The following is a 25,435-nucleotide window of genomic DNA, read 5'->3' as shown; positions in this document are numbered from 1 at the left end:
TGCTGGTGTCGACCAGATAATGCCACAAGTCATTGAGCCGAGAATCTATGAGACTTGGATCCCTTAGATGTATATTGCTTGGGTCGGCCCTTCCAAGACGGGTTGGTCTTACACGAGACCTGTGGACCCCTGTCCCCACGAGGGGAACACCCCCATCCAGAAGAGGTGGTTTCATTGGACCAGCCAGGATTGCTGCGAAAGGACCAGAAATGCGTCTATTGCTGGCTGCAAAAAGGTAGTCTACCCTTCTGCTGGGGTAAGAAGATAAGCTGATCCAGCTTCTCACCAAATAGACTACCACTCTGGTAAGGCAGAGAAGTTAGGGATTTTTTGGACACAGTCGGCTCACTATAACCCTGAGCCACAGTGCTCTTCTGATGGTGATGGCGTTAGAGGCTGCAAGCAGCACAGTTAGCCGTGTCCAGGGAAGAGTGTACCAAGTAATCCCCGGCCAGGGAGATCTGTTTGGAAAGATCCGCTACCTCCGGGGGAGATCACTATCCTGAATGGATCTTATCAGTGTATCTGCCCTTGAGACCATCACTTTAGATACCCAAGCAGTGGCAAAGGAGGTTGAGTGCCGAGCCAGAGGCCTCAAAAACTGAGCGGGGAAGATCTTCTGACGGTCTGTGAGATCTTTAATGGAGGAGGATCTGACTGGTAAGGATAAGAGGGTCTTGGTGGCCAGGTGAAAATATGGATAGATCAACTGGAGGGGGATTCAGCCCATTCCTTCTGCAGATCCAAAGAAAAAGTATGTCACCTCCAGAGGCTTCTGTTCTGTGAAGCGCTTGTCAGGTCGCTCTCTATGCTGCCGAATTATGTCCTGAAACTCGGGATGGTTGGAGAAAATCCTGTGTGGGCATTTGATCCTCTTAAAGGACACAGAGTGATCCGAAACAGCGATAGAGTTCTAGTCAACCTTCAAGGTCTGGTTGACAGCCTCAATGAGACTATCCATCGCCGCCTGATAATCCGGTGAATCAAGGTCAAGGGGAATATCAGAATCAGACTCCGAGTCCTGGTCACTGCGAACCTAGAGTGAGGGGGAGCGGGTAACGGAGCTCACAGATGCAGAGGCGCGAGAGGGCTCGACAGAAGAGCTATGGACCAGTTTCCTAGATGTGAGGAGTGATTGACTGAGGGTGGCCCCTGCTGGCCGACAGTTCCCGATAAGTAGAGAAACCCTCTAAGACAGGCAGACGAACGCCCCGTCCCGTGGAGGGATCCTGGAATGACTCAATCGCTTTAGCTAGTGAAGCCATGGACTGCGACAGTGACGAGCCCCCTCTTTGGGGGCGGGGGACTAGGTACACTGGGCTCTGCAGCGGCGGAGGGCTCCTGAACACATTCAGGATCACAGGCCTTACAGAGAAGCGTAGTCTGTTCCCGTGGCAGGTGGTTAAAAAACACTGTTTTGATAGCCTTCTTGGATGTCCTAGAGCAGAGGTGTCAAACTGCATTCCTCGAGGGCTGCCAACAGGACATGTTTTCAGGATTTCCTTGTATTGCACAGGTGATAATTTAATCACCCGCACAGAATGATTCCAGCACCTTGTGGAATGCTAAGGAAATCCTGAAAACATGACCTGTTGGCGGCCCTCGAGGAATGCAGTTTGACACCTCTGTCCTAGAGAGTATTCTACTGACAAGCTCCAATAGGATGCTAGTAAGCTCCCAGATAATACTGCAGAGAAGGGCTACTGAGTGTCACAGCTCCGAGAACTCACCCATGTCCTCTGGCCCTGTAGGGTTGTCCTCCCAATGTACTGCGCTCCTCCGACCAGGCTGGGAGTGTGAACACCACTATCTTCCTTAGTAGCTGGGATGCGAGGGAAGCTCACCAAGTGCAGTGAAAGTAGGCTGCGCGTGTAGAGAGGCGCCCAGTAGAAAAAAAGATCGCTGCCGGGAACACCAGAGAATATCGCCAAGACGTGGGCGCAGCCTGTTGCCGCCGTCTTAAAAGTGAGCAGAGTCTCCCAGTTGTGGCAGAGTGCATATGTCGGAGCCAGGGCCTAAATTTCTGGCGCCAGCCAGACCGCGCCAGGGAGCATGGGGAATGGCGCTGAAAGCACTTTTACAGGAGCCCTCTCCCGGGGTTGTGACCCTTTCCGGAGCTGAGTGATTCTGAAATACTCCAGGTACAGTTTGCATGTAATGTGGTCTTTCTTTTTATACTCTTAATACATTTAGGAGGCTGTAATGGCACAATGTAAATAAAATACGTAGAGTAGGACTGCCCCATTATGAGAATGCCGTGAAGTGGCGGGGTAGCTCAAAGAATTGATCAATTGTTTGCTAAATGTCTCATATTTGAAATACAGATAGAATTTAGTTTGTGCATGTGCACTTTAATTGTTGCGTTCTGACCATAAGCAGTGCTGGCTTCTCCCCTTTTTTTTTCTGTTGTTGCATTGGTAAGTGGCTGACCACCACTGTTGGCGCGCACGCTGGGTTATGTATGCTATTCTTTCTGTGTTCGCTGTGATTGATAGGCTGCTGTGCACACACACAGCAGCCCTGCCCAGCCTCAGGCTGAGACACAGGTGCACAATTAACTAAAGCCTGTCTCACCCTTTAACTTTGGTGCTGTTCTGGTAGTGTGGAAGCCAGATCTGAAATGTCTGCACAGGACCTGATCGGCCTTTACCCGCGCTTGCCTTTCCTGGCACCAAGGGAGTGATTCTGAAATGCTCCAGGTACAGTTTGCATGTAATGTGGTCTTTCTTTTTATACTCAATACATTTAGGAGGCCGTAATGGCACAACGCAAATAAAATAAGTAGAGCATGACTTCCCCATTATGAGAATGCCGTGAAGTGGCGGGGTAGCTCAAAGAATTGATCAACTGTTTGCTAAATGTCTCATATTTGAAATAGTTAGAATTTAGTTTGTGCATGTGCACTTTAATTGTTGCGTTCTGACCATAAGCAGTGCTGGCTTCTCCCCTTTTTTTTTTCTGTCTTTCCGGAGCTTGCCTGTCCCTGACCCACACTTACCTGAGGTGTGCGTCCCGGTATGGAAAGCCGTAGGATAAGATGATGAAGCACAGGACCCGGCTGCTGAGACAGGTTAGCCGTTGACTGTGCAGGGACCTTCATTTACCAACCTTTTAACAGAGGTGGAGAGTGATCATTCGCCTCCTTCCATCACCACTGTTTATCAGTGGTGATACAGTGGGGGCCGCATGGACGCCAAAGCCTCTGGACATCCTAGGGGTTAAATCCCCAAGATAGGACAGGGCCATTGGTCCAGCTGTAGTAGCTGGATGCAGAGTGGGGGGGGGGGGGGTACATGGAGGTGACATGGCAATCTGGTGTTTAGGTGGGAAGATTGGTGCCCTGAAGGGAACCATCGCCCCTAAAAATAGATCTCAGGAATACCTTGGTAAAGTATGCAGGAGGGGGTACGTGGAGGCGACACTCCCAAAACCTACAACAGGCGGGAATGTGAAGAGCGGAGGGCTCCGTCGCCCCTTGAAATCCTTGCAAAAAAATTGAAAGCAAAAATAAAAAATGGATATGTTCTGAATAACACATGTTACATAGTTACATAGTTATTAAGGTTGAAGGAAGACTAAGTCCATCTAGTTCAACCCATAGCCTAACCTAACATGCCCTAACATGTTGATCCAGAGGAAGGCAAAAAAACCCCATGTGGCAAAGAGTAACTCCACCATGGGGAAAAAAATTCCTTCCCGACTCCACATACGGCAATCAGACTAGTTCCCTGGATCAACGCCTTATCAAGGAATCTAGTGTATATACCCTGTAACATTATACTTTTCCAGAAAGGTATCCAGTCCCCTCTTAAATTTAATTAATGAATCACTCATTACAACATCATACGGCAGAGAGTTCCATAGTCTCACTGCTCTTACAGTAAAGAATCCGCGTCTGTTATTATGCTTAAACCTTCTTTCCTCCAGACGTAGAGGATGCCCCCTTGTCCCTGTCTCAGGTCTATGATTAAAAAGATCATCAGAAAGGTCTTTGTACTGTCCCCTCATATATTTATACATTAAAATAAGATCACCCCTTAGTCTTCGTTTTTCCAAACTAAAAAGCCCCAAGTGTAATAACCTATCTTGGTATTGCAGACCCCTCAGTCCTCTAATAACCTTGGTCGCTCTTCTCTGCACCCGCTCCAGTTCAGCTATGTCTTTCTTATGCACCGGAGACCAGAACTGTGCACAGTATTCTAAGTGTGGTCGAACTAGTGACTTGTATAGAGGTAAAATTATGTTCTCCTCATGAGCATCTATGCCTCTTTTAATACATCCCATTATTTTATTTGCCTTTGTAGCAGCTGCCTGACACTGGCCACTGAATATGAGTTTGTCATCCACCCATATACCCAGGTCTTTTTCATTGACGGTTTTGCCCAGAGTTTTAGAATTAAGCACATAGTTATACATCTTATTACTTCTACCCAAGTGCATGACCTTACATTTATCCCCATTAAAGCTCATTTGCCATTTATCAGCCCAAGCTTCTAGTTTACATAAATCATCCTGTAATATAAAATTGTCCTCCCCTGTATTGATTACCCTGCAGAGTTTAGTGTCATCTGCAAATATTGAAATTCTACTCTGAATGCCCCCTACAAGGTCATTAATAAATATGTTAAAAAGAAGAGGGCCCAATACTGACCCCTGTGGTACCCCACTGCTAACCATGACCCAGTCCGAGTGTGCTCCATTAATAACCACCCTTTGTTTCCTATCCCTGAGCCAGCTCTCAACCCACTTACACATATTTTCCCCTATCCCCATTACTCTCATTTTATGTAACAACCTTTTGTGTGGCACCGTATCAAAAGCTTTGGAAAAGTCCATATATACTACGTCCACTGGGTTCCCTTGGTCCAGTCCTGAACTTACCTCTTCATAGAAGCTGATCAAATTAGTCTGACATGAACGGTCCCTAGTAAACCCGTGCTGATACTGGGTCATGAGGTTATTCCTCTTCAGATACTCCAGCATAGCATCCCTTAGAATGCCCTCCAGGATTTTACCCACAGTAGAGGTTAAACTTACTGGCCTATAATTACAGAGTTCAGTTTTTGCCCCTTTTTTGAATATTGGCACCACATTTGCTATACGCCAGTCCTGTGGTACAGACCCTGTTATTATGGAGTCTTTAAAGATTAAAAATAATGGTCTATCAATGACTGTACTTAGTTCCTGCAGTACTCGGGGGTGTATCCCATCCGGGCCCGGAGATTTGTCAATTTTAGTTATTTTTAGACGCCGCTGTACTTCCTGCTGGGTTAAGCAGGTGACATTTAATGGGGAATTTTTATCACTAGTCATTTTGTCTGCCATGGGATTTTCTTTTGTAAATACTGATGAAAAAAAGTCATTTAGCATATTGGCTTTTTCCTCATCCTTATCCACCATTTCACCCAGACTATTTTTAAGGGGGCCAACACTGTCATTTTTTAGTTTCTTACTATTTATATAGTTAAGGAATATTTTGGGATTATTTTTACTCTCTCTGGCAATGAGTCTCTGTCTCAATCTTTGCTGCCTTGATTTGCTTTTTACAGAATGTATTTAATTTTCTGTATTTACTTAATGCCTCCTCACTACCTACTTCCTTTAATTCTCTAAATGCTTTCTTTTTGTCCCTTATTGTGCCCCTTACAGCTCTATTTAGCCATATTGGTTTTCTCCTATTTCTAGTATGTTTATTCCCATACGGTATATACTGTGCACAGGTCCTATCCAGGATGCTAATAAGTGTCTCCCATTTTCTTTGTGTATTTTTGTGTCTCAGGATATCGTCCCAGTTAATTGCACCAAGATCCTCTCTCATCCGTTGGAAATTTGCCCTCCTGAAGTTAAGTGTCCTTGTCACCCCCCTACTACCCATCTTATTAAAGGTTACATGAAAACTTATTATTTTGTGATCACTATTCCCCAAGTGACCCCCAACCCTTATATTTGATATGCGGTCTGGCCTGTTGGTTAATATTAGGTCTAGCAGTGCCGTCCTCCTTGTTGGGTCCTGAACCAGTTGTGAAAGGTAATTGTCTCTCATAGTTGTCAAAAACCGATTACCTTTGCTGGAACTGCAGGTTTCTGTTCCCCAATCTATTTCAGGGTAGTTGAAGTGCCCCATAATAATGACTTCTCCTTGAGTCGCAGCTTCATCTATTTGCTTAACGAGGATATTCTCCATTGCTTCCATTAGTTTTGGAGATTTATAACAAACCCCTATCAGTAATTTATTATTTTTTCCCCCTCCCCTTATCTCCACCCACAGAGACTCTACATTTTCATTAGATTCACCTATATTATCACGCAGGATGGGTTTTAAGGTCGATTTTACATACAGCCACACCCCACCCCCTCGCTTATCTGTACGGTCATTTCTGAAAAGGCTATAGCCCTGCAAGTTAACAGCCCAGTCATGGCTCTCATCCAGCCACGTCTCAGATATCCCCACCATGTCATAATTATGCTCCAACAACATTAGTTCTAATTCATCCATTTTGTTGGCGAGGCTTCTGGCATTAGTATACATGCACTTGATGTTACTCACTGTACCTCTATTCTTTCTTAAATTACTAACTGTTCTAACCCCACCCCCCATGCCACCGCCACCCCCAACTTCCTTATTTGTGCCCAGGTCTCTATCTGCACTATCTTCCCCACCAATAAAATGAATACCCTCCCCCCCATTCCCTAGTTTAAACACTCCTCCAACCTTCTAACCATTTTCTCCCCCAGCACAGCTGCACCTTCCCCATTGAGGTGCAGCCCATCCCTAGCGTAGAGCCTGTAGCCAACTGAGAAGTCGGCCCAGTTCTGCAGGAACCCAAACCCCTCCTTCCTACACCAATTCTTGAGCCACTTATTAACCTCCCTAATCTCCCGTTGCCTCTCTGGCGTGGCACGTGGTACAGGCAGTATTTCGGAAAATACCACGTTGGAGGTCCTTGCTTTCAGCTTGCAGCCTAATTCCCTGAAATCATCTTTAAGGACCTTCCACCTACCTCTAACTTTGTCATTTGTGCCAATGTGCACCATGACCGCTGGGTCCTTACCAGCCCCTCCCAGTAATCTGTCCACCCGATCAGCGATGTGTTGTGAATTTGCGTTTTGCTTCCTCTAGTGGTCATTAGTGATTTGACTCTGGAGCTTCTGTCTTCTCCTATATGCTCACCTGGGCCGTTAGTTCAGGGGCGTTGCTATATAAGCTCTCTGGACCTTCAGTTCAATGCCTGGCATCGTTGAAATCAGAGCTAATCTGTTGTGCTCTTGTGTACTGATCCTGGTTCCTGCTTGTTAAAGCTAAGTCTCTTCCTTGCTTTTTGCTTTTGTTTTGTTTTGTATTTTTGTCCAGCTTGTTCCAATCTGTATCCTGACCTTTGCTGGAAGCTCTAGGGGGGCTGGTGTTCTACCCCCGGACCGTTAGACGGTTCGGGGGTTCTCGAATTCCCAGCGTGGATTTTTATAGGGTTTTTGTTGACCAATTAAGTTATCTTGCTTTATTCTGCTATTAGTAAGCTGGCCTCTCTTTGCTGAACCTGGTTCATTTCTGTGTTTGTCATTTCCTCTTACCTCACCGTTATTATTTGTGGGGGGCTTGTATCTTGCTTTGGGGTCCCTTTCTCTGGAGGCAAGAGAGGTCTTTGTTTTCTTCTCCTAGGGGTAGTTAGATTCTCCGGCTGGCGCGAGTCATCTAGCGATCACCGTAGGCATGATCCCCGGCTACTTCTAGTGTTGGCGTTAGGAGTAGATATTTGGTCAACCCAGTTACCACTGCCCTATGAGCTGGATTTTTGTATCTCGCAGACTTACACGTACCTCTGAGACCCTGTCCACTGGGGTCATAACAGCGATGTGTCAGACTCGAGCGCCAGGTAGGCAGCACACCGTCCGACGATCCCTGTCTTTGTGACAGATTGCCCTATCTGTTCCCCTAATAATTGAGTCCCCCACTACCAGCACCTGTCTGGCCTGCCCTGCTCTCCTTTTTCCCTCCTTACTGGAGCAGTCACACCTCCGGCTTTCAGAGGACATGCCTGGCTGCAGCAGTGCTACCCCTGTACTGGCACCCCCCTCATCTGCCAACTTAGCAAACTTATTGGGGTGTGCCAGATCAGGACTAGCCTCCCTGGCACTCTTCCCTCTACCCCGCCTTCTATCTGTCACCCAGCTAACTGCCACACTGTCCTGCAGCTCCATCCTACCATCCCCCTCCTCATCTATCCCATTGAGCGTCTGCTCTGTGAGCAGAAGACTCCTCTCCATATTGTCTATGGATCTCAGTGTTGCCAGCTGCACATTTAGATCCAGTATCTGGGTTTCCAAATGCACAATGTGCTCACATCTCGCACAGCAGTATGCACCCTCGACCGGCTGGTCAAGGACTGCATACATGTGCAAGATGTACACTGGATGGCATTAACAATTGTGGAGCACATTTCCTAATGGGGATTGCACCACACAGAAACGTTAATTAAAAATAAATACAAAGTATTAATTAAACCAAAAAAAAACAAAAAACAGAAGCAATTCCTCCCTTGGAAACTCCCTGATTCCAAAGTCACTGAATCACAAGTCACACACTTACCGCCGTTCACACTTACGCTCAGGTCACACTCAGCTCGCTCACACTCGCTGTGCTGAAGATTTATAGATTTTTTTTTTCTCTTTATCTCCCCTCAACAGCAATCCACCTTGCTGTTCAGATGCACTTCCAAAAAGGACACCAAGCTTGAACTGGTTTGACTGGAGCCAGTGTCTGGGTGTATACTGCAGAGGAGGAGCTAATCTCTTTTGTGTTTACTTAGTGTCAGCATCCTAGTGGCAGCAGCATAACACCCATGGTCCTGTGTCCCCCAATGAGGCAAAGGAGAAATTCTAATGCCTCCGAAACTAAACACATTTCTAGGCACACTACCTCGCTCCATAAGTAGGAGATGCTCCTTATGGCAGAACAAAAAAAAAATAAAAAAAATAAAGTACAGCTCGTGATCTTGAAAGCACCACTTTGAGGAGAGTAATGTCCCGGCCAACCTTTATCCCAACTGTCATTTGAGCCCAGATTTATACCAGAACTTTTTAGATGGAAATATTAAACTGACAAAAGTCTAAAAAGTCTCATTACAATTACACAATCTAATTACATTATAAAAGTCAACACTAAGAAGTCTAGAGGTAAGATAAAAAGGAGGCATGAACCTGCCACGTTTATGATCCTAGCAAGATCAGAGAGAATAAAACATTCATGTGTTTAAACTATTTTTTAGCAATAACAAAATCTACATTTAGAATATAAACAATTTTGTAATTCTCTGATAATCGCAATAAAGTAACCATCAGCTAAAACATTTTGATGACTAGCAAAAATATAAAAACCTAAACAAAATGCTATACCTTTCCATATTTGTCCCCGATAAAAGATTAACAAAGTTTAATCAGATTTTTTTTTTTTTTTTTTTTACACAGAAATAAGTAACAATAAAATTGCAGAAATATTGGACAGTTTAGACCACAGGTGTAAAGTGAAAGGTCCAATGTCCTAAACTGTCCACTTTGTCTGCAAATTTATTATTGTTACTGTTTTCTGATTAAACTTTGTTAATCTTATCTGGACAAATTTGTTCTATTCTTCTTTGTGTTTTCATTAATTATAGGAGTGTTACTTATCACCACTAGGTATAGGCTCTGATGGACTATCATTATGTATTCTGTTCTAAGGATTTCATTTACCTTTCCATACTTGGTGAAGAGATTCTTCAAATCGGTAGCTCTTGTTGTAGATGAAAGTCCACTCACCCACAAATTCTTACCAGAGCTGGCATCAATTTGTCCTACCAAAAAAATAAGTTGAAGGTCATAAATCTTGACATTAAAAAAAAAACTACAGAGACATTAAGTAAACTGTACAAACGTTCTGTGACATGTGTGAGGCTGACGCATGAGCTTCAGAAAACCTGAAACTCCAGCTCATTCTTTGGACTTGAGGTGAAAAACTGGAACACTTCAAGATCATCTCTTTCATAAATGACATGAAAAATGAAATCTAAAAACCTGTTCAGTGAAAAGGGACAACCTCTAACCCCTTCATGACCAGAGCTTTTTTGGGTTTTGCGTTTTCATTCTTTCCAGAGCCATAAAACTTTTTCATTTTTCCGTCAATATGGCCATGTGAGGGCTTATTGTTTTGCAGGACGAGTTGTACTTTTGAACATCATTGGTTTTAGCATGTCATGTACTCGAAAACGGGAAAAAAAATTCCAAGTGTTTAAATTGCAAAAAAAGTGCAATCCCACACTTGTTTATTGTTTGGCTTTTTTGCTAGGTTCACTAAACGCTAAAACTGACCTGCCATTATGATTGAACACGTCATTACGAGTTCATAACTACCAAACATCTCTAGATTCTTTTTTATCTAAGTTGTGTAAACAAATACCAAAATTAGCTTAAAAAATTAAAATAAAAATTGTGCCATTTTCCGATACCCGTAGCATGTCCATTTTTCGTGATCGGGTCATTCCATATCAAGTGATCCAAATATGAATATTTTTTTTACCTGACGTCTTTAGATTTTTTTTTATTTTTTGTTTTTATGAAGTACAACTTTAGTTAATAACAAAATTAAAAGTTTAGAAATCTGTAAAAAAAATTAATTGATGAAGAAAAAAATTCAAAAGTTTAGAAAAAGCGTGGATTTTGGCCTGGCATTGCTTTACATTTTTTATCATACCTCGGGCTAGAATTAAGATAAAGAGGTGGGAGATGCATCATTTTTCTCAGAACGGTACTGGCTTTCGTTTGATATATGTCACAAGACACTGTTTCTTTATATTTTGTTTTGGAGAAATTAAATTCAAAATTTTGAAGCGCAATTGTGAAAAAAGTATGTTTTAAAATTGTGAAAACATGCATGTGTTACTTGTGTTCTTGTTTATTTTTGTACAGGGATTCAACTTGGAACCTATCAAATTTTCTCTTTTTTTTAAGCCTTGAATCATCTAATTTTATGTTTGTGTGAGTTTCCTCCTTTTTTCTTTTCAAATTACAACTTATTGTATGTAACATTTATATGCAACAATAAAGAACCACAAAAAACAAGTGCCAGAATAAATGCATCTTAAAGGGAACCTGTCACCTCCAAAATCGAAGATGAGCTAAGCCCACCAACATCAGGGGCTTATCTACAGCATTTTGGAATGCTGTAGATAAGCCCCCGATGTATCCTGAATGATGAGAAAGTAGGAATTAGTCCTACCGGTAAGTACCGTATATACTCGAGTATAAGCCGACCCGAGTATAAGCCGACCCCCCTAATTTTGCCACAAAAAACTGGGAAAACTTATTGACTCGAGTATAAGCCTAGGGTGGAAAATGCAGCAGGCACCGGTGAATTTCAAAAGTAAAAATAGATACTCCATACCATCCATTATGGCCCCATAGATGCTCCACATAAAGCTGTGCCACATATAATGCTCTGCACCGTTCATTATGGCCCCATAGATGCTCCACATAAAGCTGTGCCATATATACAATGCTCTGCACCATTGCCCCATAGATACTCCACATAAAGCTGTGCCATATATACAATGCTCTGCACCGTTGCCCCATAGCTGTGCCATATATATAATGCTCTGCACCGTTGCCCCATAGCTGTGCCATATATATAATGCTCTGCACCGTTGCCCCATAGCTGTGCCATATAGTGCTCTGCACCGTTGCCCCATAGCTGTGCCATATATATAATGCTCTGCACCGTTGCCCCATAGCTGTGCCATATATATAGTGCTCTGCACTGTTGCCCCATAGCTGTGCCATATAGTGCTCTGCACCGTTGCCCCATAGCTGTGCCATATAGTGCTCTGCACCATTACCCCATAGCTGTGCCATATAGTGCTCTGCACCGTCCATTATTGCCCCATAGCTGTGCCATATAGTGCTCTGCACCATTGCCCCATAGCTGTGCCATATAGTGCTCTGCACCATTGCCCCATAGCTGTGCCATATAGTGCTCTGCACCATTGCCCCATAGCGGTGCCATATAGTGCTCTGCACCGTCCATTACACTGGTAAACAGCATTTTTGGTGCCAAAGATATTTCATCGAATTTAGGGTATTTTTGGGGTGCTGATTCGGAATATGTCATCAGTTTTGCCAGATTGGCTCAAGTTTTTGAGATTTTTGGTAAATGCGACGCATCATCTCATTAATTTCTTTGGAATAGTACTTGAACTGAGCAGTTCTCAATATAGTTTTGTGTTAATTAGTGTTCTAAAAGTTTGTTCATAGCTTGATTTTTGCACTAACTTTATGTTGTTGTCTGTTTTCCAGTGAAAAGCACTCATCAAGAAGAAGTTGTCTTAACGATCCAGACTCATTCTGTTACATTTGTGGTGAATACACACTGCCAAAACATAGAAGAAACATAACAGACTTCGTAAAAAAAGTGTATTTTGCCTATTTTGGGGTTATGCTTGGGGACCAAGACAAGTTTTGGGCACCACACATAGTGTGCAAAGCATGTATCGAATTATTACGAAAATGGAGCAAAGGACAAAGAAAAAGCTTCAAATTTGGTGTTCCAATGGTGTGGAGAGAGCCAAAAAATCATCATGATGACTGTTATTTATGGTAAACACAGGTACAGGCACATCTTCACAATGAGGGACAGGCCTTCTTGCAGATTCCATGTTACTCCCATTTTCGTTTCTTATGCTTATTGAATCCTTGCACTTGCACTGCACAGAAATAACAGTCATCATGATGATTTTTTGGCTCTCTCCACACCATTGGAACACCAAATTTGAAGCTTTTTCTTTGTCCTTTGCTCCATTTTCGTAATAATTCGATACATGCTTTGCACACTATGTGTGGTGCCCAAAACTTGTCTTGGTCCCCAAGCATAACCCCAAAAATAGGCAAAATACACTTTTTTTACGAAGTCTGTTATGTTTCTTCTATGTTTTGGCAGTGTGTATTCACCACAAATGTAACAGAATGAGTCTGGATCGTTAAGACAACTTCTTCTTGATGAGTTCATGCTTTTCACTGGAAAACAGACAACAACATAAAGTTAGTGCAAAAATCAAGCTATGAACAAACTTTTAGAACACTAATTAACACAAAACTATATTGAGAACTGCTCAGTTCAAGTACTAATCCAAAGAAATTAATGAGATGATGCGTCGCATTTACCAACAAGTGCTATAAATAAGATACCAAAAATGTCAAAAACTTGAGCCAATCTGGCAAAACTGATAGCATTTTCAGAATCAGCACACCAAAAATACCCCAAATTCATTAAAATATTTTGGACACCAGAAAAAAAAATTTTTTTTGTTGACCTGTGTTATTGCCCCATAGCTGTGCCATATAGTGCTCTGCACCATTATTGCCCCATAGCTGTGCCATATAGTGCTCTGCAACATTATTGCCCCATAGCTGTGCCATACAGTGCTCTGCACCGTCCATTATTGCCCCATAGCTGTGCCATATAGTGCTCTGCACCGTCCATTATTGCCCCATAGCTGTGCCATATAGTGCTCTGCACCATTGCCCCATAGCTGTGCCATATAGTGCTCTGCATCGTCCATTATTGCCCCATAGCTGTTGCTGCTGCTGCAATAAAAAAAAAACAAAAACATACTCACCTGTCTTGCTTGCAGCTCCTCGGCGCCATCTTCCCGGCGTCTCTCCGCACTGACTGATCAGGCAGAGGGCGGCGCGCACACTATATGCGTCATCGCGCCCTCTGCCTGAACAGTCAGAGCGGAGAGACGCCGGGAAGATGGCGCGACGCCCGGCGTGTGGAACGAGGACAGGTGAATATGTCATACTTACCTGCTCCCGGCGTCCCGCTCCTTCCCCCTGCCTGTCTTCGGTGCCGCAGCCTCTTTCTCTATCAGCGGTCACCGGCACCGCTTCATTAGAGAAATGAATAGGCGGCTCCACCCCTATGGGAGGTGGAGCAGCCTATTCATTTCTCTAATGAGCGGTCCCACGTGACCGCTCAGGGGAAGAGGCTGCGGCACCGAAGTCAGTGTGACAGGCAGGGGGAGCGCCAGGATCACCGGGACTAGGTGAGTATATGACAGTGCTCACCCGCCGACCCCACCACCGATCATGACTCGAGTATAAGCCGAGAGGGGCACTTTCAGCCCAAAAATTTGGGCTGAAAATCTCGGCTTATTCTCGAGTATATACGGTATGTTTCCAGGAGTCCATCATGACAGCACCACCAGGAGAAATACTAAATAAATCCTTAATTTTTAGGGTGGGATTACAGCCTGGAGGACTTTCCTCCCAAATGTAGTCTGTTGATTCACAGTTATGTCTAACTTATAATGTCTACAAAAGGTATTTGACCTCGACCATGTTGCAGCTTTGCATATTTGGTCCATAGAAGCCCCAGCGCTTTCTGCGCATGAGGCTGAGATTGCTCTCAACGAATGCGCCTTGAGGCTTTCTGGAGGAGTTCTTCCTGCCGAGATGTAGGCTGCCGTGATGGTAGATTTAATCCATCTTGCTAGAGTAGCTTTGGATGCTTTCTTCCCTTTATTCTTTCCGGTCATCTGGATGAAGAGGTTAGAATCAATTCTCCAACTATCTGTGATCTTTAAATAGTGTAGAATTGTCCTTTTTACATCCAAAGCGTGAAGAGAACGCTCTTTTTCGTTCGTGAAGTTCTGGCAGAATGTAGGCAGAACAATTTCTTGACTTCTGTGGAAGTCAGACACCACTTTAGGAAGGAACCCGGGATCTAATTTAAGGATGATACAGTCATCCTGGATCTTTAAGTGTGGATGTTTAATAGAGAAAGATTGGATCTCACCAACACGTCGTGCTGACGTTATTGCCACCAGGAAGAGAGCTTTAAAGGTTACGGCTCTCAGGTCTGCTTGAGCTAGTGGCTCATAAGGTTCCTTACAAAGTTCCTTTAACACCAGGTTTAAATCCCAGGGAGGCACTGTACTGTGAATTGTAGGCCTAAGTCTCTGAATGGCCTTGAAAAACCTCATTATCCATGGATGAGAGGCTAGCTGGATGTCATAGAAGGAACTGAGGGCTGAGATCTGTACCTTCAGAGTACTCGGCCTTAGTCCTTTATCAAACCCCGATTGGAGAAAGTCCAGAATTTTTGGAATATTCGGACCGTGAGAGACCAATACAGGAACTGTACTCTGAGAGCAGAACTCTGTCCATATCTTCCTGTATATTGCAGAAGTTACAGGTTTTCTACTATTTTGAATAGTAGCAATGACTGGCTCCGAGAGACATTTTGATCTTAGGATCTCTTTTTCAGGATCCATGCTGCTAACTGTAGTTGGCCCGGGTCCTGATGGACTAGAGGCCCCTGAGACAAAAGGTCCGGTACCGCTGGTAGATGGATTGGATCCTCCCAGGACATCATCTTTAGTAGAGGAAACCAGCTCCTTTTGGGCCAGTAAGGGGCTATTAAGATAACTGATGTCTGGCTGTCCTGAATTTTTCTCAATACTCTCGGTATTAGGGCCAATGGAGGAAAAGCGTAAGCCAACTTCATGTCCCAGTTCTGAGCCAGTGCATCTATTCATGATGGCCTCTCTCCTGGGTTTAGTGAGAAGAATTTTTCTGTCTTTGTGTTCTTCCTTGAGGCGAATAGATCTACCTCCGGGAAGCCCCAACATTGGGTTATTTGGAGGAAGATCTGTTCGTTCAAGGACCATTCTGTAGGACATAGTTTCTGTCTGCTTAGGAAGTCCGCTACCTGGTTTTTGGTTCCTATCAGGTGCACTGCCGTTATTGATCTGTCTGTTCTGCCCAAGAGAATATTGTGTCTGATAGGTCTTTTAAGTGACGATGCTTTGGACCTCCTTGGTGGAGTAGAAAGGCTACTGTTGTCGAGTTACAATTCAATGGAGTGGTGTGTGCGGGGCGGTGGCATCCCTAACTGGTCAGTATTAACAAAACTTTTGTTCAATATAGGTTGGTACAATTGGCAGCACTGTGATATTGTAAAACATAATTAATTGGGTGTTTGATTTTTTTGCTCACTATTTTTGTGATTATATTTTCCATACAATTTGTTTTTATTTTGCACTATTGCACTTTATTTGAATAAATTAATTGTTGCACATAGGGGTTGTGTATGTATATATGGATATACATACATACATATTCACAAATTTATTTGATTTACTTTTATCACATATTATTAAAATATTATTTGCTGCATCATATTTATTTAATTATCATACTGATCAGTTCGGTGTTGCCTAGTCCTGCACATACGGGATTTATATTTCATCTATCCCTAGTAAAACCTCGATTGGAGGAGTCATATAATATTAATATAAATTTTTATACATTTTATATTCTAAATAATGATATATTTGTTGGATATTGTTTTTAAATAATTTTAATAAAATTTCCATGTATTTTATTGTTGTTTTTCTGTGATTGCAATTAATTTTAAAAATAAAAAATATATTTTGTGCAATGATTTTTGGTCTGATGGAATTTTTTAAGGGTTAATTACTGTTGTTGAGTTGTCTGAAAAGACACGGATGTGTTGGTCTTTTAACCTTCCCTGGAATGCCTTTAAGGCCTCACAGACTGCCCTGAGCTCTCTAATTCGACGACCTGCTTTGTACTGATACAGGCCAAGTCCCCTGGGAGTAATTCTCTTCTATGTGGGCTCCCCAGCAGCTGTGACTTGCATCTGTAGTAATGTTTACACACGGAGATGTTCTTGAAGCCCTTCCTTTCTCGAGATTTTGTGTTATGGTCCACCATGACAGTGAACTTTTTGCATCTAGGGATAATTGTATTTTGTTGTCCAGGGTTACGTCTCTGCCATCCCAAAGCGAGAGGATCTCTTGCTGCAGGGGTCTTGAGTGATATTGGCTCCACTGGATGCTGGAAATGCAAGAGGTCATCAAGCCCAATACCCGCATGGCTTTTCTTATGGATGTTCGCTCCTGCTTTTGTAATTTTTGGATTTCTTTTTTGAATGACTCCTGCTTGTGATGTGGGAGGTGTGTATGTTCCTGAACTGAGTCTAGGATTACCCCAAGAAATGGTTTTCTTGTTTCGGGTTTTAGGCTTGACTTTTTGAAGCTTATTAGCCATCCTAGCTTTTCCAGGAGTGAAATAGTTGTTGATAAGTTCTCTTCCATCTGTTGTGGAGAGTCTGCTAGGAGTAGGATGTCGTCCAGATAAGGGACGGAGAGTATCCCTTTTTCTCTCAAGAACGCCATTACTTCTGCCATGAGTTTGGTGAGTACTCTGGGAGCAGACGAGATGACGAATGGCAGACATGTGAACTGATAGTGTAGAATTTGGCCCTGGTCTTTTATGGCGAATCTGAGATACTGTTGGTGTGAGGCGGAGATGGGAACCTGATAATAGGCACTGTTTAGATCTAATGTGCTCATTACTGATCCTTTCTGGATCAGAGGTATTGAAGATTTGAGGGATTCCATCTTGAATCGTTTGTAAGTAACTGACCGATTCAGAGGTTTTAGGATTATAATCGTACGGAATTCTCCGCTTGTTTTTTTTATGGAGAATAGACTCGAATAGTGTCCTCTGAACCTCTGGGCATGGGGTACCGGAATGATGGCTTTTATCTGGATAAGTTCTTGAATATCCTTTAGAAGCCTCTGCTGAACCGATAAAGACTGGGTCTGAGTTAGGCAAAATCTTTTGGGAGGAGTTTGGTTGAATTCTATTCTGTATCCTCGTTCTATCAAACTTAGGATCCATGGGTTCTGAGTGATGTTTTGCCAACCCTGTAGGAACTACTGAAGCCTTCCCCCCACTAGGTTGGCGTCATTGTTTATTAGTTTTTGATTTTTGGTCCTGAAAGGTACCTCTGCCTCTACCACTTTTCGGGTAGCTCCATCTTCCGCCCTTCCCTTTCCCTCTATAGTCTTGCCTGGGATGGAAACGAGACCTACGAAAGGACGGCGTGTTTTTCGGTTTTTCCTCCGGGAAACCCTTTTTCTTATCCGCTGCTTTTTCAAGCAATTCGTCCAATACCGGACCGAAGACATGGAGGCCAGAGAAGGGTATTGAGCACAGTTTATTCTTTGACTGTGTATCACCGGACCATGATCTGAGCCATAGAGCTCTTCTTGCTGCATTAGATAGGGCATTGTTCCTTGCAGCAAACCGCACTGACTCTGCCGAAGCATCGGCCATAAAGTCCGTTGCTATCTTCAGGAGTGGTAAAGATTTTAGAATCTCGTCCCTAGGCGTTTTATTATTAATCTGGGTCTCTAGTTTTTCTACCCACAGAGACATTGACCTGGCAACTGAGGTGGCAGCAATATTGGTCTTCATGATAGCGGCTGAAGCTTCCCAGGCCTTTTTGAGGAGATCTTCGGATCTTCTGTCCATGGGATCTTTGAGACCCGAGGAGTCCTCAAAGGGGATGGCGATCTTTTTTGAGACCTTGGCTACGGGTATATCCACTTTAGGAACGGATTCCCAGATTTTGGTCTCCTCCGGATCAAAGGGCAGACGGTATTTGAAATCTCTTGGGACTATCAGTTTTTTCCCTACATCACCCCATTCTTCCAAGATCATTTCTTGAATATGGCGATTTACGGGAAATACTCTGCTTCTACAAGCTCTGAGCCCCCCAAAAATTTTGTCTTGTATTGTAAGGGGTTCCATAGCCTCCTCTACCCTCATGGTATTTGTCGGCTTGTAGTAATGTGTCTGTGTGTTCAGAAGAAAATAGATATCTCTTCTTTTCCTCTGGGAGGATATTAGAAGAGCATTCTCCCTCCATGGAATCGGATACGGAGTAAGCTGAAAGTTCTCCTTCTTCAGAACCAAGATCCTGCTCCCACCTAGGTCTCTTAGGGCGGGGAGATCAGACAGGCAACAGCGCTGATACTGTGGACTGTACTTCCTCTCTGATCATAGTTTTTATGCTATCCAGAAGGGAAGTCTGTTCTCCTTTAAGCAGTCCTGCCATACATTTATCACACACTTTCTGCCTATGTCCCTCTGGTAGCCTATTGGAGCATAGAGGTTATTTGCTTGTTCTGCGCTTTTGGCTTGACGCTGGGCGCTTGGAAGCCTCCTTATCCTGCAATAGATACAGAGAGGCCCTCTAGCTTGTGTTTGCAATATGTGATACAGACCCCCTATGTATAACTTACATGATCGGGGGCGAGCTCTGAGGACAGGATTTCTGGACGATCTGCACCCTCCATCTCTCTAGGATCAGTGTGCAGTCAGATGTTCGTGATTAAATAGGACTCTTACCTGTCTTCAAATCATCTGATTCGTCCTCCTTCCGAGCTCAGCTGCCGGTGATCACTGCAGGTCTGTGATGCCCACTGCTGCTGGTCAGGAATTTCACTCTTCAGCTGTGTGATACAGCCCGACGCAGACTTCCGGCGTCCCTGAGGCCACGAGCTGCCCGGGAACGCCACCGGAAGTTCACATTGGTGATTACAGCGTCCCTGAAGCGGCGCGCCCCAGAACGCGGCGCACTCGCCAGCGCGTCGCTCCCCGGTGACGCGGCACACCCCAGAGACGAGGCGCTCCCCGATGACGCGGCACGCCCCCTATGCGCCGATTCAAGGCACTCCCCGCAGGCCCAACTCAGCGCACTCCCTGGCGTGTGTTGGGAGGATCACCGCCGGTATCCGGGTGCAGCAAAGAGGTGCAGAGCCCTCTGAAGAGGGATGCACCGGAGTCGGGAGCACAGCTCAACCAGCGCTGAGGGACCTCCAGCAGTATCAGCGCTATTATGCGGCCGCCTGCTCAGAGCCCTCGGGAGAGGGATGAGGCCACTCCGGGAGCCCTGCTCAACCGGTTACCTGGAATCTTCAGCACGGTAAGCCGTGTTAACTCCTCTGTGTCTGTCCCTGATCGGGACAGGAAAAACACTGAGGGGTGGAGGTGGGGAGGGGCTATTTAACCTAGAAGAAGGTGTTTACTGTCCCTATCAAGGATAAGAAGGACCTCCTGGTGGTGCTGTCAGGAGGGACGTCCTGGAAAAAGAGGTTAGATCATACTCACCTGGGGGAGTGGTCCGATCTGATGGGTGTCGCGGTCCGGACCGGGGCCTCCCATCTTCATAGGATGACGTCCTCTTGTCTTCATGCTGCGGCTCCGGCGCAGGCGTACTTTGTCTGCCCTGTTAAGGGCAGAGCAAAGTACTGCAGTGCGCAGGTGCCGGGCCTCTCGGACCTTTCACGGCGCCTGCGCACTGCAGTGCTTTGCTCTGCCCTCAACAGGGCAGACAAAGAACGCCTGCGCCGCAGTGTGAAGACATTAGAGGACGTCATTGTAAGAAGGTGGGAGGCCCTGGACCGGACCGCGACGCCCATCAGATCGAACCACAGCGGGACCGCCCCTGGGAGAGTATAATCTAACCTCTCTTGCTCATCTTTCAGGATACATTGGGGGCTTATCTACAGCATTACAGAATGCTGTAGATAAGCCTTTAATGCCTGTGGGCTTAGTTCATCTTCGATTTTGGGAGTGACTGGTTCCCTTTAATCATCATAACACAACTTGTTCAATGCATTCAGGTTGAAAATGCTGAGCAAGCCAAGAGAAAAAAGGTGATCTTAATCTCAAGTGTGATTTTCTAAATACAGTCCGATCCCAATTATATGTTAAAAATCATATTAACCAAGAACCAATATTTTTACCACCTATTTATACATGGAACAATTTTCTATTATATCACTAAACATGTCAATTATGAAGTGTTTAAGAAGAATAGTACAGTAGTTAAATCCTCGCTCTATAAAATATGAACTAATCAAACAATTAATACCGTGTTTCCCCGATAGTAAGACAGCGTCCTACATTCTTTTACCACTCAAAAGTCCCACTATGTCTTACTTTCAGGGGGGTGTCTTACATTGGAAAAAAACCTGTGTGGTCGCTGGAGAGCTGTCACACAGACAGCTCTCCAGCGACCAACTATGCGAAGTCCCCTGGTAACCAGGGTAAACATCGGGTTACTAAGCGCAGGGCCGCGCTTAGTAACCCGATGTTTACCCTGGTTACCAGTGTAAGTGTAAAAAAAAAAAAAAGAAAAAAAAGTGAGGTGTCATATCTTGTTTTTTCCAGAGGTGATTTTGGAGTTTTTGGGCTGTCGGGACAGAATACAGTGGCTCTTCCTTTGCCTTTTGGTGCTTTTAATCCTTCAGAAAGATACTGTTGACTTCCATCTCCAAGTTCTAATCGTCGCTTCGCCGGAGGGCGCCCCAGTGCAGGCTGCAGTAGGCCGGCTCTGGCGGCGGGTCCATGCGGGGTGGAGTAGATGAAGCTGGCCGCTGCTTGCGGCTCCGGAGCACACAGTCCGTGCGGGGGATGGTGCACCGGGCCGGGGGAGGACAGGACGTGCAGGTATCCGCCGCCTCCTGCGCCAACCACAGCGCCACCCCCGGCCACGAACCCCCAGGAGAAGCTGGTCCTCCTTGTGACCCCAGTAATCCGCACTGCCCGGCCTGCACCCTACAAATAGCCGGGGCTGCAGTTAGAGCAGGTCCCCTCGGTGCTGAGGTGAGCTCGTCGGAGGGCTATCGAGCACCGGGGGGAGGAGGATTGTACGGCTGTGTGTGCTCGGGCCCCAGCTCCGACCTCCCTGCCACCGCCGTGGCTGAAAAATGGCTCCAGGAAGCTGACAATGAATGAAGGGATGCGTATTACGCGCGAAGGTCGGAGCTGGGGCCCGAGCACATACAGCCGTACAATCCGCCTCACAAGGAGGAGAGCGGAGAAGGCGGCGGCTCCGTACCATGAGAAAGGGAAGCCACCTCGGGCACGACAGGCTGCTGCTCCCCGACAAATGCTCCAGCTTCTCTGGGGGGTTCGTGGCCGGGGGCGGCGCTGTGGTTGGCGCAGGAGGCGGCGGATACCTGCACGTCCTGTCATCCCCCGGCCCGGTGCACCATCCCCCGCACGGTGCACCATCCCCCGCACGGACTGTGCGCTCCGGAGCAGCAAGCAGCGGCCAGCTTCATCTACTCCACCCCGCATGGACCCGCCGCCAGAGCCGGCCTACTGCAGCCTGCACTGGGGCGCCCTCCGGCGAAGCGACGATTAGAACTTGGAGATGGAAGTCAACAGTATCTTTCTGAAGGATTAAAAACACCAAAAGGCAAAGGAAGAGCCACTGTATTCTGTCCCGACAGCCCAAAAACTACAAAATCACCTCTGGAAATAACAAGATATGACACCTCACTTTTTTTTCTTTTTTTTTTTACATTTACACTGGTAACCAGGGTAAACATCGGGTTACTAAGCGCGGCCCTGCGCTTAGTAACCCGATGTTTACCCTGGTTACCAGGGGACTTCGCATAGTTGGTCGCTGGAGAGCTGTCTGTGTGACAGCTCTCCAGCGACCACACAGGTTTTTTTTCCAATGTAAGACACCCCCCCCCCGAAAGTAAGACATAGTGGGACTTTTGAGCGGTAAAAGAATGTAGGACGCTGTCTTACTATCGGGGAAACACGGTAGTAGGTTTTTACACTGGCCTTTTATCATCAATGTGTCCCTTCTAGTGGGTGAAATGTGATCTTGTCCATAAGCGCTTACTAGCAATGGCCATTTCCTTTTGTGTAGAGTATGTTAGGCCTGTCATGGTGCTCGGCTCCAACTGAGATAATATCTGATTTTTGTTAACTTATAAAATATCTGGTTTTCTTGGATACACAAAGGATGGCGCTGGACCAGAAGGTGCAGAAAAGTAATTTCTACTTCTTCATTTTCACAACCTTTGGAGAGTCCAGTAGCCGCAACCAGCGTGGTATTGCTGAGTCCCTTTGATGAATTCTGCTTCCTGTAACCGATGTTTTAATAAACTCTCCTCCTCTTCATAGTCCTGGTTTGTACAATACATGAACTGGATGTTAAGAATATTTTTCTCCCTCCATTTGAGGAGTTGCCTGAGTGTTAAGATTTGGTGTGAATATGGCCTCTGGAGGCCCGAGCTGCCGGCCTGGCATCTGCTCTGCATTCACTGTCTACCCCTGCTCATTCTCAGGCTGAGCCCTAACAAAGCTTTCTTCTCCGTCCTCTCCTGCTTCTAAGCTGTAACATAATAAAATAATACCGTAATATCTAAATATCATGATTTATTTGGTAAATATAGACCCCACACTGTTAGACCACAGGCTGAACAGATCTGAAATGTAGATTTTCGAATTGACACTGTCATAGCTTTATTTTTTAAAATATGATCCCAACTTGAGTTTTGGTACAGATGTGGCTTGGAGCTTAGCAGGCACATGTGCAGTTTTTGACATTTTGAACTTAAACTTTTTTTGGGGAAATGCAAGTGAGATTATATATATAATTTTTTTTTTCTTCACATTTTGCATTCTCTGACACACTGTTACCAAATAAAATCTCAAAAGAATTAAATAGGGGTACAAATCACTGGTTCACTTGACATGGAATGACCCGATATGCCGATATGGGGTTGGGTGAGGGCTTATTTTTTGCATGCTGAACTGACGTTTTTAGTGATGCCACTTTTGTGCAGATACAAACTTATGATCGCCCGTCATTGCATTTTAATGCAATGTCACGGCGACAAAATAAAAAAAAAAAACGTAGTTTCAATTTTTTTTTTCTTGCTACGCCGTTTAGCAATCAGGTTAATCCTTTTTTTTTTATTGATCAATCAAGCGATTCTGAACACGGCGATACCAAATGTGTATGTTTGATTTTTTTATTGCTTTATTTTGAATGGGGCGAAAAGGGGGGGGGTTTAAAGTTACAATTTTTTATATTTTTTAAAACTATTTTTCTTTACTTTTTGGCATGCTTCAATAGCCTCCATTGGAGACTAGAAGCTGCCACAACTTGATCGGCTCTGCTACATAGGAGTGATGCTCAGATCACTTCTATGTAACAGAATTACTGCATTGCCAAGAGCACCGACCACAGGGTGGCGCTCATAGTAATCCAGCATCAACCACCATAGAAGTCTCAAGGAGACCTGATTGTTATGCTGACGAACCGATGACCCCTGATAACGTGACAGGGGTCAGCGGTTCGCGTATTTCCGGCCACATGGCCGGAAGCACGCGTTAAATACCAATGTCAATTTGACAGTAGCATTTAAGTAGTTAATGGGTGCGGGTGGATCGCGATTCCACCCGCGCCTATTGCGGGCACACCGCCGGAGCCCACATCAAAGTGGGGGTACTGCCATTGGATGTACTAGCCCGTCCAATGGCAGTAAGGGGTTAAGGCACTTGCTAAATGGACTATAAATGAACAGCAAAATATTAGAAGCTGTGCTGTAATCATAGATTAGAATCCCTCAATTACTGCTGGCAATATTTACAGCGCTACCCAAGTAGTCTTAGAAAGCTACCACTAAGCCTACTAGCATCCTCAAGACACGATAGCAGCCTAACCAAACACCTTGTCTGCCATGTAAGAGAGCATATTCACACCACTCAGTTAAGAAATACAGTTCTAATAACATGCAGACAAAGGAACGGCATTTTGGAAAAGGGTGATAAAAGCCAAGCATCGATTAGACAAGAATGGATTGTCATCAGACATGATTTGGCCCAGAAGACGCTATCCAGCAAGTCAGGGCGAAGGGCAGAAGTCTTTTAAAAATAAGACAACACTATAAATATTGAGTCACATTAAGTATAAAGTAATCATATAGAAAGTAGAAAAACCGCACTCACCGTTTCCTTTGTGGTTAAAAGTCCTTTATTTTAACTCAACTGGACATTCATTAAGCGGTGGATTAGTGCTGAGACATTGTTAAATATGTGAACCCTTCCCTGATGTAATGAATTTGAAATGCTCTCTAAGGCTTGTTTCACATTTGCCTCTGTGCGCACAGTGCATCATCCGCAGAAATACGCATGCGTCAAGCACACCTATCTTAAACATGGCGTACGCAGGGACATGCGTTTGCATCACTTAGCATGCGTCTGCTTACACATGCATCGTTTCTCGGTGTGCGGCAGGGTCCGGCGAACGCAACATCTTGCATTTTTGGAGGCGTCAAAAATCCGTCAAATATGCGCATGCGTACGTCAAAAAACGCATTACTGTCTATGGTAACGCATGCGTACTTCACACTGAGCATGTCCAGGAACCGATTGAGACACGCCCCTTGAGACACGCCACGCATACAAAGCTTTTTTTTTTTCTTGCAGTCATGCGTAAGATGATGCAGATTAAAAACGCTGCGTATGAATGTGTTTGCATGCGTTTTTGTATGCGTTTGCGGATGCGGATAAGCTGCAGACTCAAACGCTAATGTGAACCTAGCCTAAATATCATGAATCATTTTCCTATATAAAAAATAATTGCAAGGACAGAATCTACTCTAAACCACATATTTAGTACGGCATGAAATAAATTCCTTAACAGTGAGATATAGGACCCACTCATGATTTCCTGTGATGTGTAGACTACCGAAATAATTTCCACATTTAATGTTTC

At 44.8% G+C, this 25,435-nt stretch overlaps 1 protein-coding gene across 14 annotated transcripts in view; it reads right to left on the bottom strand.

Annotated features, from left to right (window-relative positions):
* Positions 1–25,435, bottom strand: part of LOC143766726 (scaffold attachment factor B2-like) — a 593,416-nt gene that overhangs the window by 420,335 nt on the left and 147,646 nt on the right. For all 14 annotated transcript variants that reach the window (XR_013213635.1, XR_013213632.1, XM_077254619.1 and 11 more), the window contains exon 7: positions 9,727–9,827. Coding sequence is in view for 12 of the 14 variants with exons in the window: in XM_077254619.1 (XP_077110734.1) it covers positions 9,727–9,827 (101 nt within the window). In the remaining 2 variants the exon portion in view is untranslated. The remainder of the gene's footprint in view (positions 1–9,726; positions 9,828–25,435) is intronic.

This window comes from Ranitomeya variabilis, chromosome 1, assembly GCF_051348905.1.
Source record: "Ranitomeya variabilis isolate aRanVar5 chromosome 1, aRanVar5.hap1, whole genome shotgun sequence".
Taxonomy (NCBI): Eukaryota; Metazoa; Chordata; class Amphibia; order Anura; family Dendrobatidae; genus Ranitomeya; species Ranitomeya variabilis.
The sequence above is the reverse complement of the archived record's forward strand: the minus strand, read 5'-3'. Positions and strand labels throughout refer to the sequence as shown.